We start from the raw sequence: 18,305 nt of genomic DNA, 5'->3' as shown, positions 1-18,305 counted from the left end.
TTACGCTCATTCTTTGTTCCTTTGCTCCCCAGGTGGAGTATGGCCCCTGTGTGGTAGCTAGTGACTGCTGGAGCCTGCTGCTCGAGTTCCTACAGAGTTTTCTAGGCAGCCACACACCAGGGGCTCCCACAGTGTTTGGCAACAGACATGACACGGTCTACGGCCCAGCAGATACCATGGTCCAGTACATGGAACTCTTCAACAAGATTCGCAAGCAGCAGCAGGTGCCGGTGGCTGGGATTCGTTAGTAAGCTCTGTCACCAGAGGACTCCAGAGGAGGAGCAGGTGCTGCACCCTCAGGTCCCCGAGCCCCAGAAACCCATGGGAGACATGGAGGTTTCTCTCTCCCTCTAGTCCCCAGCTGTGGCTTTTGTTCTGGGGCTCTGGATCGTTCGCCCCTGATCCTCACACACAGTCCCCCTGTTTCACGGCACACCTTACTGGACTTGGCCTGTCCTCAAGAATGGTAACTATGAAGAATGGAGAATCTTGGAGCTTTCCTGCTGTAGGGGACAAGGTAGGACAGGGGTGTCCCTGCCTAGTGTTGGTGGGGAAAGTAGTCTCTTTCCAACTATTGTGGATTTGACCTAGGCCACAGTGGACAGGCTGCATTCTGTGTCGGGGCTGTGCTGTAATAAAGGCTTTTTCTGCTACTCAAAGGATGTTGGCTGTGCCTCTCCTGAAGAAGGAATAGGAGGCCAAGTTGTTTTATGGTTGTCATGTTCTGACCTGTTGGCAGAAATGAATTGTGAGTTGACTTTTCTAGGTTTTGCCTGAGTCCTTTGAAGTCTCTGACTACTTTTAATTCTGTTGTGAATTATGTTAAGCCACAGGCTAAGCTGCTGTAACAAAGGGAACCTAGTAGAAATTTCATTTTCTCGTACAGAGGTAGTCAGATGGTCCAGGGTAGATTTAACTCTACAAGGTCATCAGGAACTTGGTTTCTTTTTATCTTGTTGTTCAGCCACCCTTAGGTTGTTGTCCTTGCCTGCAAGGTCAAAGCAGACTCATCAGCTGCATGTCCACATTCCACTGGGGAAAGAGAGAACAAAGTAGTTTCTTTTTTAAAGGGTACGACCTGGAGTTGCTCCAACCACTATGGCCACACTTTGTTGAAAGGGACACTGGGACATAGAGCCGCTGTTTTGGGTAGTCATGTGCCCAGTCAAAACTCAGGGGGCTCTGTGACTAAAGGATAAATGATAAAGGATCTAGTTAGTGGCCTCTGTTACATGGAGCTCGGTGGGTGTGCCCAGGAATGCTCTTGGCTGTTATTTTGCAGTTAGTACCCCCTGTAACTAAGCTCTTTCTTTATGAATTGGATTGAGACAGGGCTGATGCCAGAGTCCCTTTTGATTTGGATTAGTCCTATCAGGAAGTTAGTTCCAAACCCCTTGCCTAAGTCTCAGCATCCAGCCCTTTCCAGTTCTCATGAACCCAGAGCTTAGTGTTAGAATAATTAACCTGATACTTGCATTGCACTTCACGGTTTTCTGAGCTCTTTCTTCTCGTCTCATTTGAGCCGCCAAGCTTCTCATTTGACTGATACTGCCTGCCCACCCCACTCCTGTTACAGAAATGTTTAGTCAGGCTAATATTGAGATACACAGTTGGGGACGGCCTTAGGAAACGTGTTAGTGTACTTACTGCTGTGCTGTCCTCAAGGATGCTGTCCCTCACCGAAGGCACCTAAAGAGAAATTGTTTTCAGACATGAAGGCCCTACAACAAGAGTCAGATAGTGGTCTTGTTTCCTGTTTAGCTTTGGCTGGCAAGGAGCTCAATTCAACTTTATAACTGCAGGACCTGTCATCTGCATTGTTTTTGTTCTCACTTTCCCCTTGTTTTCTTGTTTATGCTATATTGGAAATGAAATATGTTTTAGATATCATTAACACACAATAAAATGCACAGACCTACGTTTTTGGCCTTCTGATTTATATTTGCTCTTACCCAGATTTATCTATTTGTATTTTTCTGTATGCCGCCTTCAGTCTTATGAGATGAAACAGCATTTTGAACATAACGTGTTCCTGATGATATATGGAAATTGAATGTGGTAAATTTGATTCTAGACTTGTGCATTATAAGGAGTGATTCTGTTCCTAAAACCTAAGAGATAATATACTGTACTTTGTCCCCTAACTGTACTTTGCCTTTTCCCTTTTTTGAGCATACATTTGACCAACTTTAAGTCCAGTGAACACCAGATGACGATTTAAGAACTGCCACTTTAGGTACTTTTGTCTATGTGCATTGTGTCAGTTAAAGAAAGTTTATCACTAAAAAAAGGCAGGTAGTGCAATGCATTTTAACAAATAAGCCTCCACTTGCAAAATTGCCAAAACGGAACTGGTTACTAGCGAGAAGGGCTCAAATGTCATCCAGCTTCTGTGTGCAAGTCTAAGTGAGGCTTTCAAGAGTAGTCTCAGGATTGTCAGTGTATACATTTTTGTAAGTTCAGGTTGAATGAAAGTTGAGCAAATGTATAAATTTAAGGTAAAAGGACATGATTATGCTCATTTTATAAAAGAAAAAAACTTAAACTTGGTTGCTAAATGGAGGTGCCGTATTTTCGGGGTTCAAATGTCATGTTCTTCCTTCTTCCGTAGGCTATCTTCTACCCAGCTTCCTTTGCTTCCAAATGTGTTATCCCTTTCCCTATCTGTAGCTACCCCCAAAAGAGCAGACACTGGGAAATTTCTAGGACCCTGCTAACAAGCCATCTTGGTGTGGGTACCGTTGCGAGAGCCACATAGAAATCTGCCTACCTTGACTGTCAGAGCTACACAGGGCAGCTGTAGGGCTCACCTAGTTGCCTGTCACTGTGAGATGGGGAAGCAGTGGCTTTCAGAGAGGTCATGCCTAGAAACGAGGCTGGAATCAGAACCAGACTTCATACCCAGGCCTCCTAGCTACCAGCATACATTCAAGTCTGGCACCTGGACCTCTGTGTGCCGCCAGGTGATTTAAAATGGAATGTGAAAAAAACATTGTTACATCGGCACTTATGTCTTATTCTAATACATAGCAAAGAAAAATATAATTAGCTCTTTATTCCTTAGGATGAGGGTTTTTGAAAAAGAGTCCATTTAAAGAGCACTGTGAAGTTGTAGTACAGGTAATACCTGGAAATGGCAAAATCTGTGGAGGCAGAAGGTAAATACTGGGACTTGGGAAAACACTGTGTTCTACTCTGTGTCTAGTCCATTTCTTGTATCCATCGATGGTTCCTGCTCTGCCCCTCCTGTGCTGTTCTGATTGACTGTGCCCCTGTTCCTGTGCTGCCTCCTGCTTGCTTTCCTCAGATCTTGAGGACGAAGCAGTCACACTTCCCTGACCGTCTATTGATGTCACTGATCCACCTAGAAACTTACCATTCCTCCCCACCAGTGGGTCTGCCTCAACCCAGTGTGCCCAGTATTCATTCCTGAGGCTTTAGGATGAGGTAGTGAAATTTTTATCTTTAAACCCTGGCAGGTAAGAGGAGTAGTTAGAAATTTAAACTTATCTTCCAGATTTTGAAAGTTGAGGCTTTTAAAGTACAACATGGGAAGTACAACATAGGTGAAATGTTTTGAGGACATTCACAGAAGGTCTAGAGCCACGCAGGACTGGTTTGTGTGGCCTTTCTGTCACCAAGCCCACACCTCTAACTCCCAGTACTGCCTTTCCCTTGCCACAGCCCCCCTCTCCATTTCTGCTGCTGTCTGGGCAACTTGGGCTGCAGACACCGGTTACAGTTGCCATGTGGAATGGCTGAAATCGATTGTATTACAAGTTGGGTCCTCTCGTAGGGGTTGGCGTCTTTGACTTTTGAGCAGTTGTTTCTTGGGGAGGTTGACTTTTCCCAAGGTGAGTTTCTGTCATTGTGTAGAGCATCCCAAATTCAGTCTCTTGAATTAGAGGGGACTCTTTAGTTTGACCATCAGTACTCATATCTTTGTATGATCCCTTCTGGAGGTCTTGCAGCCTGAACTTGACCTCATCCAGGGCAATCTCTTCCCTGTGTATTTCATGCCTTTTCTCATTAACTCTTGAGACAAAAATCAAAACAAAGCATACCTGCCCTTCCCCTCCCAGATTGTGATGAGAGTCTTGTGCTTAATGAGGGGATTTGTTGTTGGTGCTGGAGTATGCAGGAACTATGACTCTAATGTAGGGGTTCTAACATTACCACAGGTTATCAACCCCCGAGGGGAGACTCAAGAGGCTTAAAATACCCTGCAGCTGGACACAGTTTTGTGTATATGCCCAGCTTCTTGGGAATAGGATTTATAGGGTCCACTGGAGTTGTAGCAAAAGATTTGTGATCCAAACAATGAGTCTCTGAAGGGAAATGGCAGGTAGACAAAAATAAAGCAGGCATGAAATATGTCCAGCTGGCTTGTCATGAACAAGACCTTGCCATCCTTTTTGGACACCTTATCTGGGGTTCTCTCCAGGTAATTCCCCCCTTCATTTTTTAGTCCTTCAGACCTTTCATTCAGTTTCTGGGAAGCTGGACTGCATTCTTGCTCTTGTTTTTCCTGTAGGTTCCCCCTTCTCTTGTCTCTTCATACACATACACAGAATCCTTTAGAAATGAGTCAGAGTAAATATATACAAAGCAATCTTCATGGCTTTCTGGTGGCCCCAGAAGTTACTCTTCTATGATGACATACTCCATGAGATCTGAAAATTATCCTGGTGTGGCAGAATTTGGCATGATGAGTATATTTTCATAAGGAGGTGATTGATGAGATAGGAAATATTTCCTACTCTCTGTGATTAAATTAGCAAGCTAAAAAAATTCTTGAAACTATTAGGCAAAGACTCCTAATTCTCTTTTATCCTCCTGATTTGTTTCCCAACACATTCATGCCCCATTGGACGGCATAGACCTGTTTTAAGGTTAGAAATCTTTTGTCGTGTAGGAAAGGCAAAGCCGGGGATTAGAGGTGACAGTTGTTCTGAGGCAGCCTAAAGGGGAAGAGAACACGTGTGAAGAGACAGATGGCAGGTGCTAGCCATAGTACCGTCTCTAACTTGTCCTTCAACTTCATTCAAGTTGGCCTTTCTGGGTCTCATCTGTAAAGTGGGAATAATGATGGTTATTTCATTGGCTTCTGTAGGGGCCCAAGGGAGGATAGATGTGAAGAGTGCTTTGTAGGTAAGGAGATGCTGTCTCTGTTCTGCTCCTGTATCTTTAAAAAAAAAAAGATTTTATTTATTTATTTTTAGAGAGAGGGGATGAGAGGGAGAAAGAGAAGGAGAGAAACATCAATGTATGAGAGATACATCGATCAGTTGCCTCTCACATGCCGCCAACCGGTGACCTGGCTCACAACCCAGGCAGGTACCCTGACTGGGAGTGGAACCAGTGACCTTTCCCGTAGTAGGCCTGCACTCAGTCCACTAAACCACCCCAGCCAGGGCTGTTTTTGCATCTTTTAAGTGGTACTAATGATATTGGTGTTTGGTTAGGATGTTTAAGATGGGAGGTTATGGGGTCATTACTGTTAGCAGGTTAAAATTCTCCAGTGCAAAAAATGTTGTTTTAACAGAGAACAAGCAATGTAGAGAGGGTCCAGAGAACATAGCTGTGGTACAGGGGTTTTTTTTGTAACCAGATTAGTGAACACAGTTGTATGGACTGTCTCTTATTCGTAGGGATGAAATTTTACTTGTTCTCCTATAACCTAAAGGGTATGGGCTTTAAACAAAAAGAAGCGGGGTAGAAAGTGACTATATCTTTTATGTGGAGCACATCCATTCCTGTTTCCCCTCAGCTCTCAAGCCTTTGTTAATGGCTGTCTCTGAACTGTTTTTGTTGTTAATCCCATGTGTATTATGATTGCAGTTGTAACCAGTTGTGTCTTTAAAGAAAGTTCAGTGTTCCTGATTCTATCTTCCATTCCTCATTGATGAACCATCTAAGTTCTTAACTCTGAAGCTACAGTAAAACCTTTTGTTAGCTATCCTGCATAGTATCATATTTGAATTATTGAAAATAGCCTTCTTTTTAATCTTTCTGCTTTCACCTAATACTCAATTCTCAGATGTTTTGGTCTCAAGACTCCTTGGTGCTCTTAAAAATTATTAAGTACCCCAAAGAGCTTTTATTTATGCAGGTTTTATCTATTGACATTTACCTTCATAAAAATTTATAGTGAAAAAGCGAAAGTATTTCATTCATTTAAAGGTAAAAATAAACCTATTACATGTTAACATAAATAAAATGTCTAATGAAAAGTAACTACTTTAAAAAATTTAGTGAGAAGAGTGATCTCGTTTTATATTTTTTGCAAATCCCTTGAGTGTCTGGCGTAATAGAAGAGAGTGAATTCTCATATCTGTTGCTGCATTCAATCTGTTGTTTTGGCTAAAGAATGTGAGGAAAGTCCAACCTCACATAGATGTGTAATTGGAAAAGGGGAGGAGTGTATTAATAATCTTTTCTGATAATTGTGGATAGTCTGTGATACTATATCACAATTCCACTAAAGGTTAGTTGCAATGTGGAATCTCAAACTCAGTGAACTTTATATTCTATTATTATTAACATTCAGCGTTTTACTTTGCACTTTGAAGGGATCTTTTACCAAGGCATGATTTTTGTAGCATCATGTATTGGTCATTTGGAAAATACTACAGATCTTTTGAATGTTGACATACATTTTATCATACAGTATCAAAAAATTGTATTTGTTGATATCACCACCAACCTTATTCCCAAGGAAAGTCTTGGGAAGCTGTTAAGCTTACAGTGGTGGATACAAGTTTTCAAAAATGAAGTTTTTCTTAAGAGCTTGATTTTGATCATTGCTAACAAACGCTTAAGGCTCTCTTTATTTTTGAGAAAATATCTGTCAGAGACCTGAATCACTTGTTTATTTATCTGTTCTTTCAAGTAAAAGTGGTATTCCACGACGAAAGTTGCTAATTCAGCTCAAAATTCAGAGGACTTGCACAAGTTCTTTTCGTTAAGAACACTTTGTACTTAAGGAACAAAAGTGCTTTATGCATACATCTGAAGAATAGTATTCTGAAAACATGTGTACTTAAATAAAACAAATAATTTTTAGTGCTTCCTCAAGGGCTTCCTTAAGTAGAACAGGTATTTTTTCCTGTGATGGGTGGCAGTGAAGAATAAATAACTGACTGCTACTGCCATTGCCTTGCTTTGTGCTAAAGCAGGAACAATTTTAGCTGTAATTACTTTTGTATCATCAGTGCAAATGTCATCACAGAGACAAGGGCTAATAAAATCTTACTATGAAAGTAGTTTTGATCTCGGACCCTCCTGAAAGGTTCTCAGGGAACCCAAAAGCTCCACAGGCCACACTTGGAGAACCACTGATCTAATACATGCTCACAGCACTGAGACTCTTTCCCCCCCGTGGATTGCTGTTCTGAGAGCACCCCTTCCTTCAAAAGTTTTAAGTGTCTCCAAAATTTCTTCACTGAACCTAATTATGTGTCCGAATCTTTGTCAGGGAATTAACATAGAATAAGATATTGTACAACCTTTATTCTGCAAGAATTTTCTCGGGCAGTTTGGGGACTAAGGGGAGAAAATAGGTAATTAAGGAGTTACAATGTAAGACAAAGAGAACAATGTTAAAGGTGATAGACATCAAAGGGGATGCAGAATTTTAGCTCTAACTCTGAACTCCAATCACATGACAGGTCCTCACCAAATCAATCACCAGGTCCTCTTCTTCCATCAAATCTCTTGTTAATTACCTTTGGAAATGTTTTCATGCCTAATTGCCCTTGACTCCAGGCATTGTAGTTTATACTTGCACATGCTGTTCCCCCCTTGTTTTATTGTTCTTTGGCTTTTGTGCTTCTCTATTTCATATTTACAAGTGTGTAGCCTTGAGCCAATGTAACTGATAACGCATATGTTTATTTTTAACTTGTCCTTATATTTAATTCTAAGCCTTTACCTGCTTTAGCCATGTGTTGGGTGATGTAACAGTGTTTATCTTTTTTTGGGTAACGTAACCCCACCTCACACCCCCGCCCCACAAGTTCTCTCAGGACAGTGCACCCAAGAGGCTGCTCAGGAATGAGATCTCTTCTGAGACAGAGAAGACTTGTAGAAATAGTCGCCGTTCTGTTTCCCTGTGATGTCTCTCCATCCCCACGATCTGCAGAACGTCTTCAGTTTACGGTCAAACCTCTTCCTTGCAGCGGGGCCGGGGGTAGGGGGAGGGTTTCCATAAAACAGCTGAATCTCTCCTGGGTCTTCAGTGGCAAAAGTCGGGCACGTGCTCACTCGTCTGGGAGCCAATAGTAACTTTTGCAAACGCTGCCTCAGGAAACCCCACTGCTGGGAGGCTGCTGCTTTGGAAAGAACGACACAGTTAAAACTAAGTCTTTTACCAGAACAAAATAAAAACATAGACGGGATAATGAGAAAGGCTTTTACCCCTTGGCCGTGGTTAGAGCTGTTGAGCTCCAAAAAGAGTGCGGGGAAAATTCCTTTTCTGTTCTGCAGCTAAAGGGGCGGGGGAGGAGGGAACGGAGATGGGCTCGGGAGAGTCTCTGGCCCTTTAAGAAGGAGGGACAGACAGAAGACTCGGTACCTTAAGAATCTCTTTGTCTGGAAACCTCCTTATTTACCCTCCTGTTCTTCAACCAAACTTCGACCCGTGATTCACAACGCCCTTCTACGCCGCCGCTCCTTACGCCAGGCTCAAGTTGGCCTAGTGTTTCTGGCTGACCCTAAACTTTGCGCCCGCGGCGCGAACCCTGGGAGCGGATAACGTTGCCGGGGTCGGGGCCCAGCGCTGCGCCGTTGGCGCAATGCGGGGCCCGGGGGCGGGGCCCGGGGCGGGGCCCCGACACGCGGGCCAATGGTCGGGTAGGGGGCGGGGCCGAGCTCGGTTGTCTCGCGCCCTGGTGACAGCTCGCGCGTGCTGATGATGGCGGTAAATAGAGGGGGGGTTGGTGGAGGGGGCGGAGGAGGAGGGGGAGCAGCGACGGGGGCAGCTCCAGGGGGTGGGGGGACGGGGATCAGGGAGGACACGGCGGCAAGGGAGCCCATTCTAAGCCTCGGAGGCGGGGACAGGGACCTCCGGCACCCCGGCCCTCCCCCTTAAAGAAGCAAAATCCTTACACACCGGGTGAGGGGCGACAAAGGCGGCGCGCGCCTCGCGGGCGGGAGGAGCAGCGGCAGGGGGCGGGACCGAGGCGCCGGCGGGCTGGGGGTGCCCGGGGTGGGGGCCGGCGGGAGGCGAGAGCCGGCAGTCCAGGCGCGCCGGCGCTTGATTTTGGCGGGGTGGGCGACCGCAGGGTTTAGGGTAGAAGCCTTGAGGAGAAGAGGAGAAGGAGGGCTTGGGGGGCTGTTGCGGGGAACGGGCGAAGAACGAGATGAGGATTAAGGGGAGAAAGGGTTAGAAGGCAGGAGAAGAAACCAGCCGAGGAGGTAGGAAGGAGGCAAAAACCAGGGTGGGTGTTAAGGAAGCCGGGCAAGGAATGAGGTTAGGAAGACCAAGGCTTGAAAGAGGGATCCTGGGGTTAGGTGTAAGAGCAAGGGTTTGAAGGGGGAAGCTTTGCAGGGGATGGTGGTAGGGTGAGGGGTACTGAGGTAAGAGTTGAAGTGGGCGGCTAGGAGGGGCAGAGCTGGGGTAATAGTTAGGAGCAGAGGGGAGAGAGTGATTAAGAGCTAGACGTGACAAGGGTGTGAACTAGTGCAGAGCGAGATGAGCTGAAGAACTAGGACCGGCGGTGGGGTGGGAACTGCGAGGTTCTGAGAAAGGTATGGGTTAGAGGTGGGCAATGGGTGTAAATTTTTGAAAGTGAGAGGGTGAATGAAACACTGGACTAGTACCAGGTGGAGTTAGGAATAAGAGTATGGTGGAAGGAAGAGTGGAAGGACATGGAGATGAGATAGGGCATTTATAGGACAATTTGGGAACCAGAAAAGCTGAAAAGAAAAGAGAGTAAGGGTGTAAGAAGTGATGGCAAGGTGGGACAGGGCAACTGGGGAATTGTGTTAATTGACGAGGTTCAGCAAGATCCAATGTAAAAACAGGGAGGTGAAGAGACAGGACTAACAGCGGAGAATGAAAGGAGCAAGGCAGAGATGGGCCCCAGGATTTAAAGGATGAGATGGGGAGTAAGGGAAGAGGGCAGGGTTAAGGGAAGTCAGGGGAGTCCTGACGGATGCAGAGCTGGGGCAAACTGTACGGGAGTGGGGATCAGATGTGCATGCTGTGGGGAGATCCTCCAGAAGGTCTGTATGGGTCAGGGCACAGATGCTGTGGTGAAGGATCAAGTGTAGGGAGCCTTTGGTGCAGAAGAGGAGGAACCATGGTGAGTGAAAAGAGACCTAGAGATAGGGGTAAAAACTAAGAAGTAAGGTGGGAGGGTGCAGGAAAGGAATTCTTTGTTGAGAACTGTGTTGAAACTGTGAGTCCTTTTGTCCCTGAAAGTAGGAAATTCCAGAAACCTCCTTCTCTCTTCAATGAATCTTGACTGTGCTTCTACCTTTCATGCTTTTAATTTGACTTTTATGTCCACTTTGAAAATGTGAGGCCCATTTTGATTTGACTTTGTTCTTGTCTGAATGATAAAGCATCAACTCAGTGCTGAAAACCTGTTCATTTCACTAGGGTTGTGATCCTAGGAAAATGGGGTGTATTTTTTTTTTACAGGGTGGCTGTGCCTGTGTAGTGTGAGAGTGCTGTGTTGTAGCATTTTGTACCTGACAAGTACTGGGCAGGCAGAGTGCTTTATCCACAGCATTTCATTTTCAAGGAGGAGCCTGCTGTTACTGAGATAAATCTGAAGATCTTTTTGTTTTGATAATCAACCAGATTTCTGCCTAGTGGTGTTTGGTGGCTGGAGAACACTGGGAAATCATTTCAGAGAAAAGCAAATAACCAACCAGGGAAGTTTGCTGGGGAAGAGATTTAGATTTAAATCAAGGCTGTGAGGGCTTTGAGTTCCTAAGCTGCCTTTATCTTTGTGCGGGACATTTCTTACTGGAGTAGGTAACTCGCCCACTTAGCAAAATGGAATAAAGAAAGGGAGATTTGTAGAATAGTGGAGGTTTTTGGAGTAGAATTTCTCATTTAGGTTAAATAATGAATTTATGAATAATTTTGATCATGGGAAAAGCGCCTATAAGGTAATGCAAGCCACAGCCTTGGACAGCTCCACTTTCTCTCCTGTTTTGTAGGTGTGAATAAAGAAGGCCATATTAATATTAATTTTCTAGAAGCTTTTGATTTGTAAGACACTTTTGGAAATTAAAGGGAAGATTAGAAATTTGGCACTAAATTTAAGTTATTCTTCCTATTTGTTTTGATGATTTTTTTATTCTGAAGCTTTTACATTTAGTTAAGAATATGAACGATTGTACTTTGCATTTGATGGTGCCAAAGAATAGCATATAATTTACTTAGGGAGAAAAATGCAAACTGTTCTTGATACTCTTATTTGAGGTTATTTCATTAGTGTACACTCAGATACACAAAGGTACTTCTTTTCAAAGTGGTGTAAATTTTGGATTGCCACCCGTTTTGTGGGTGTTTGTATAAAAGCAAAGATTAGGTTGAAGGTATTTGTAACAGTTAGCAAAGATTGAATTTTGATTTGTGGATATCAGAAACATTGGTTATTAATACATATAAATAATTTGGAATCTTAATTCTGAATGCAGCTGCAAACTGTATTCATGGATTCTAGATTCTGTTAAGTAGGTGTTCAAGGTTATTAGATTGATTTAGCAGTTTAACAGGATTTAAAAAAATGACTATTGCTTCTGAGCTGTAAGAGGGTTAGGCTGAGATATTAGCTTTCAAGTTGAAGAGTAACTTTGGTATGAGTTATGTGTTTCTGTGAGATGTGTGTGCATATTCTTTACAGATGTGTTTGGGCTGGATTTACTACTAGAATACTACTAGGTTGTATTCTGTGTATGGTATTGCCATTTTAATAATGTAATTGTTTTACAGCTGATGTTCTTACATAAGTTATTTTAGACTTGCTGATACTGATAAAGAAGAAAATACAAGCTGTAAGATTAACCAAGGGAAAGAGTCTGTTTCAGTCTTGTCTTTTGTTTCTATATGCTGCCATAGTGTGCTACGTGATCAATTCTCTGTGAATAGTTATGACTCAGGTCATATTCCTAAAACTGAAAACGGATAATCTTTTGGTTCAACTAATACTATTTATCAGTAATGACTCCAGTGATAAATTTAAGTGTTATTTTCCTTTGTTCACCAGGTAGAATTCTACTCAATTTAACTTTCTTTTGTTTATATTATTTGCTAAGCAAAAAACTTTCAAGTTTATGTTTTCAGATTTGATTAAGTACGCTGTGCATAATTAAATGTTTTTCTGGTTAATTGTAGATTTTTTGGATGGGACGAAACCTTGAAAGGACCTCTCTAGTTTATCCTGCAGCTTCAGTCAATATCCCACTTAAATCATCCTGGGTAGATAAAAATTTATCCTGTTTTCGTAAATCTTCAGAGGTAATGTAGCAACCTTTGTAGATAATCTTTTCTAGCATTTAATTATTTTCTCTATAAGGAGAGCCTGCCTTCTGTCTAACCAGAACAAACTTAATGCTATATTTGTATTTATTGCTTTACTCCATTCTCAATTTTTGAGTAAAAATATTTGCTTACTATATAATATTAAGAAGATGCTAGTTCTTTATAAACTTAATAAGGGTAGCTATCATGTATGGTGCATTTGTGCCAGACAAAGTTGTAAACTGTTTGCAGATTATAATTCATTTACTCCTCACTTGAATCCTGAGGTCGGCACTATTCCTCTTCCCATTTTACATGTGAAGAAATAGAGGCTCCTTGAGATTAAGTGATTTGCCCAAGGTTATACTCAGACATTTTATTTGTACTAAAAGATAGATGATAATCTTTTATGACAAATAATACTTGGGTTTTTTGGTCAAGTAGTAACTAAGTTATTTATTGATTTATTTATTTTTAAATAAGGGAAACATCTATCAAGTGATGGGAGATAGGATTCGAACCTTGGCGGCAAAGCCTGTGCTCTGATTCATTGTGCTCTGTCTGATATTATAGCTGCTTGACTTGTGAAGTCATCCTTTATTATGCTCTTCTCCAGATTAAACAGCACTGGTTTATTTTAATCCTGTAATGGGTCTTATTTGTCAATACTTCAATTATCCCTGTGGTTCTGTTATTAACTGTTCTCAGGTCCTTTCTGGATAGAGAACCTGGGACAAACACCTTAAGCGTTATGTCTAATGCAAAGATTACGTCAAGGTTCTTACATGCTCCTATTTTTTTAATTATAAAATTGTATTTATAAAAGAAAACAACCCCAAAATAATAAAAAAAATGTTTAATAAATGCAGATTAATGGTTACCTGTCCACCTTTTTAGCTAGAAAAGGCCCTGGACTTCTTTTATACCCTACAGGTTTGTAGTTGAAAAATTGTTGCCATTGAGGAAAAATGGAACTCTTAGTGCACTGTCCGTAAGCAGTCTCTTTTCAGACTCTTGCTCAATACTTATTATCTTCTCTTTGTTTGCCTATGTAAATAATATACTAAGTACATTTATGCATGCTTTAATTTGGTTAAGTAAATTGATGTACTCATTTTGTAAAAATTAGGACTTTTTAAAAAATTTATTTAATTTTACAGAGAAGGGAAGGAAGGGAGAAAGAGGGGGAGAGAAACAACCCGTTGGTTGCCTCTCTCATGCCCCCAACCAGGCACCTGGCCTACAACCCAGGCATGTGCTCTGACCAAGGAACCTGCTACCATTCAGTGTGATGCCCAGCCCACTGAACCACACCAGTCAGGGCAAGACGTTATTTTTTTAGAGCAGTTTTAGGTTCACAGCAAAATTGAGGGGAATGTATAGAGATCTGCCATTTACCCTCTGCTCCCACACATGCATCGCGTCCTGCATGATCAACGTCCCCCACCAAAGTGGTTCATTTGGTACAGTTGATCCATTCTTTTAGAAGGATAACTAATAACTAGTGTTTACTAAGTGTCCAAAATAAGTATGTCAATTGATTGAAATTCAACAACCCTATGAGAGAATATCTGTTGTTAATATTTGATATTTTGGGAGTGACTTTTGATTTTTTTTTACAATGTTTCAAACTTATAGAAAAGTTGCAAAAATGGTACAAGGAACTTCTATATACCCTTATTTAAATTCACCAGTTGTTTTCATTTTGCCCTATTTGCTTTATCATTTTATCTCACTTGAGGTTTTTTATTAATCACTTTTTTCATTGTTATTCTATTCTAGTTGTCCCAGTTTTCCCCCCTTTGCCCTCCTCCACCCATCCCTCACTTGAGTATTTTTAAACAAATACATTTGAAGGGGGAAAAAAAAAAGGATCTGAAGACCTTAAGTCTTAAAAGAGAAGGCAAAAATGTCTTGAGTGTATAGCAAGTTGGTATGTATTTGACTTTAGTCAAGCATGTGAAGCAAAGGAATCAGCAGATTTTGTGGTGTTGGTGTTTGTTTCCTTCAGTCCATTCTGAAAAACATTATTTTACCTGTGAACGATGAGATTGTAGGCCCCTACCACATCAACAAAAACTGTGTCATGGTGTATCCCCCTACTGGGACCTCCTTAGCACTTGGTGTGGTTACACATGAGTGGGTCGTTAGGATATGCTAGGTATTGACGTTTGGGTGATTATTATGTGAAAACAGGAGCCACAAGGGCTGTAAGACATAATTTGAAGATCCTTTTGTAGCTTCAAGGAGTTGGAAAAGATCGAAGTGCAAAATGTATAAGAATGTTGGTTGCAATTCATACAAATAGTTTTGCTTTATAGTAAGGGAATGAATAGAAATATTGTTAACATTCTATTACCTCCCCCCAAAAACCTAAATTTTATGAGTCTTTTCAGTTTTTGTCATTTAAGGAGATTTAACTGACCCCCATTGCCACTGCTACCTTCCAGTTCATCCTCAATCTTTATTATTAAAAGGGTAGCCTGTCCTTTTGATAAAGGCATGACCTGCAGAATGAGGCCTGTCTGATTTCAGTGAAAGCACTATTATTTGTATTCTGACAAATGTAAAATACAGCACTTGTAAGCTTCTTTTCCTTTCCCCCATTTTAAGTGATCATGAAACCGATGAAATGTAGCTTCTTATTAAACCTGATTGTAATAATTAAAAACACTCTGCTTTCATAAGGATGAGAAAATTACAAATTATTTGGAAAGCATTCTTCCCAGTCATGCATTATTGTCTGTGAGGCATGGGCAGTTTTTTTAAAGACTATAATACTATTCCTTTGCCATTTGCATGCTAATAGAAGTCTGAAAAGTGAGGCGCTCTTCCGAAATGTTCCGGGTTGTTTTTATTATATGTCATGTTGTAAACAGCATTCTGTGACAGGTATTTTCTCTCTTTGTCTTCTATTGAGCTAATTAGTAATTTACGCTGTAGTAGCATCTCTTCCAGACTCACTGTGTGAAAATGCCTGCTACTCTGTGCCTTCCATGCAGCTTGGGCTGGCAAATGATTGGGGGCAGGTGTTGGTTAGCACATCAGAAGGATCAAGGCTAAAATTTATTTTTGTGTTTTTATAAAGATGCAAGCTTTTGTATATGCCCTGCCCCTGCCCCTTCACCCCTCCCCCCTCTATTTAAATAGGAATGTTATGACCTCCTGTAATCCAGAGCAACTGTCCTTGATTCAACTTTGGGCTGTTTTCTGTTCTGTCCCCACCCCCACCCCATCACTGTGGGATTTGGGAAGGATTAGCTGGGCCGTCTGGCATAGTTCAGAGCCCAGAAAGCTGGTTTTCACTGCTGCCTCCCATTGTCAGAATACAGAGCTTCTTGTCATTGTCTTTAGAACCCAGCAGTCCATCTCTTGCTGGGCAAGTTATGTGAGGGGTGGGAGGGCAGCACTATTGCTAGCAAGTTAGGAAGATGCTTTTGTAGACACTCGTATCCCTCCAAAGGAAGGATAGGCACTACTTTGCGTCAGCTTTTTCAAAATGCTGCTGTGAGTAACTGAAAGATAATTTATAGCTTGGCTTTAGCACTTTGTCACATTGGTCTTTTGCTCTTTCCTGTCCCCTGGTCTATCTCTTTCATTCTCTGACATGGGAAAGGTGATGTGTAGTATCTATTATGTGCTCACTTGGATAGACTGTGTGGGTATATTAAAGTAGCAAGAGCTTTTGACTTTGAAATAAAGTCCTAAGGATCAGTTTGTTCAGTGAGCAATATAAGTTTAATTGAGAACTAAAGGAATGATAGAGAGGGGTTTGCTGATTTATTAGTTTTTAGCCAAAACCTTTCTAGTATGCTAGATAATTTGTGGTACTTAGTTTTGCAGTTATGGACACTAATTTATCAGAATAATAAGGTCAAAGTCCCCGTTAGAGTTAGAGTCCCCCTGACAAAAATTGTTGCCTGGATATAGCCACAAAGAAAATCAGGTGAGAAAATACGTGAATAGCTCTGTTCAGCTATCGTTGCTAGTAGCATTATAATCATAGACATCTAGCCTTTGATGGCATTCATGAACAGAGGACATTTCATTCATGTAAGCATTCATAGAGTATGTGGGGCTGTATGTTTTGCTCGCATTTACTTCTTTTATTCTCCTTTTTTCTGTGTTTTAATGCAACAACCTCTATCAATTGTCCTAATTATTTTGGAAGGTCATGTCTGGATACTAATTAATTACACTCCTGTGCTATATCATCTAAAAGAGGCTAAAGGTCAGATTTTTAAGCAGCATATATAAAAGTAAAATGTCATTGAAGTGGACTGATCACACAAAGAGGTATTATGAGTAAATAAAGGTGAGAAAGTGAATACATGACTGTGGAAGTGAATATACTATTTTATTTTTATTTTTTAAAATATTTTATTTATTTATTTTAGAGAGAAGGGAAGGAAGGGAAAAAGACAGGGAGAGAAACATTGATGTGAGAGAGACACATTGATTGGCTGCCTTTCACGCACCCTCCACTGGGGACCTGGCCCGCAACTCAGGCCTGTGCCCTGAGCAGGAATCGAACCAGCAACCTCTCGGTTTGTAGGCCAACACTCAGTCCATTGAGCCACACCAGCCAGGGCCTGAATATACTCTTTTAAAAGAAACATTTCTAAAATGTATGGCTTGCTTGAAAAACTGATTAACAGTGCATTTCACTTGAAAGGTATGTGTACTTTAATGAAGAGATTAAACTTACTTGTGCTTGGCCTCATTGTCTACTCCATGCTAAAATCCCAAATTGGTTACATATTACCAGTCTCCAGTTATATTGTTAATGTGCTGCTTGAAATTTTTTATCTCCAAAGGCAGTTCAGCTTAGCCTATAACCAATAATAAATTCAAAATCTATTTAAGCTATAAACTCAGTAATCCTAATAGTTTAAATAATATAAAATAAAACATATAATTACTACTTTTTGCCTCTGAGATTGAAAGATTAAACAAGTTGATAGCTAGTAGTAATGAGGATGTGGGGAAGTTGGAACGTCCCCACACCATTGGTAGGCATGTAAGTTTCCTTGGAGGTAAATTTAGCAATGTCTATTGGAATTTAAAACGTGCATTCCCTGTGACCCAGCAATTCCACTTCTGGAAATTGTCCTGTAGATATAGTCATACAATTACATAAAAACTATATTACAAAGTTTTTCTTTGTAGCATTGTTTGTTATAGCAAAAAATGAAGTTCCTCGGTTAGGGGCTGGTTAAGTAATGTATGATGGGTCCACACAGTAGAATGCCACTAAGCTGTTGAAAATGCAGTGGGTCTCTATATGCTGATGCTGAAGGATGTCCATTGTAAAGTTAGTTAAAAAGTCACGTTACAGAATGATATTTGTAGGATATTCCTAATTTTGAAAAATACTAAGGACTATTATTGAAGTGTTCCCTTTTGGGGGAGGAGGTAGCCCCTTTTTATACTCTATATACTTCTGTATTGTTTACTTTTCATAAGTGTGTGAGGAAGCAGTTAACTGAAAACAATTTCATGATGGAAACTTCTGTGATAGTAAGGGAGAAGAGGGAAAAGGTTGGCCAGAGAAAAGAACTGATCCATTCATATGAGAAACATCAGTCATATTTTTGAGTCAGAAATGTCTGGAATGGCAGAAAGAGAGAGTAAGAGTGGAGGCTGAAGCCATTTGGTGGAGGTTTTAAAAGTAATAAAAAGAGCCTGCATTTGACTTTAAAATGATCTATAAAGTGGAGATGATAATAGTACCTAGTCTGCCCTGACTGTGTGGCTCAGTGGGTTGAGCATTGTCCCACGAACCAAAGGGTTGCAGGTTCGATTGCCAATCAAAGCACATGCC

General features: G+C 41.4%; 1 protein-coding gene across 2 annotated transcripts in view; it reads left to right on the top strand.

Annotated features, from left to right (window-relative positions):
• MED20 (mediator complex subunit 20) overlaps positions 1–18,305 on the top strand; it is a 43,134-nt gene that overhangs the window by 9,493 nt on the left and 15,336 nt on the right. Inside the window, exon 4 of one of the 2 annotated variants that reach the window (XM_054569357.1) lies at positions 33–1,980. The exons of the other annotated variant lie outside the window; for it this stretch is intronic. Within the exon in view, the coding sequence (XP_054425332.1) occupies positions 33–248 (216 nt within the window). The 3' untranslated portion in view covers positions 249–1,980. Of the gene's footprint in view, positions 1–32; positions 1,981–18,305 lie in introns of those variants that run through there. 2 annotated transcript variants of the gene reach the window in all.

Source organism: Pteronotus mesoamericanus, unplaced genomic scaffold (assembly GCF_021234165.1).
Source record: "Pteronotus mesoamericanus isolate MK-2021 breed Mesoamerican mustached bat unplaced genomic scaffold, CSHL_Meso_final contig_20, whole genome shotgun sequence".
Lineage (NCBI taxonomy): Eukaryota > Metazoa > Chordata > Mammalia > Chiroptera > Mormoopidae > Pteronotus > Pteronotus mesoamericanus.
The sequence above is the reverse complement of the archived record's forward strand: the minus strand, read 5'-3'. Positions and strand labels throughout refer to the sequence as shown.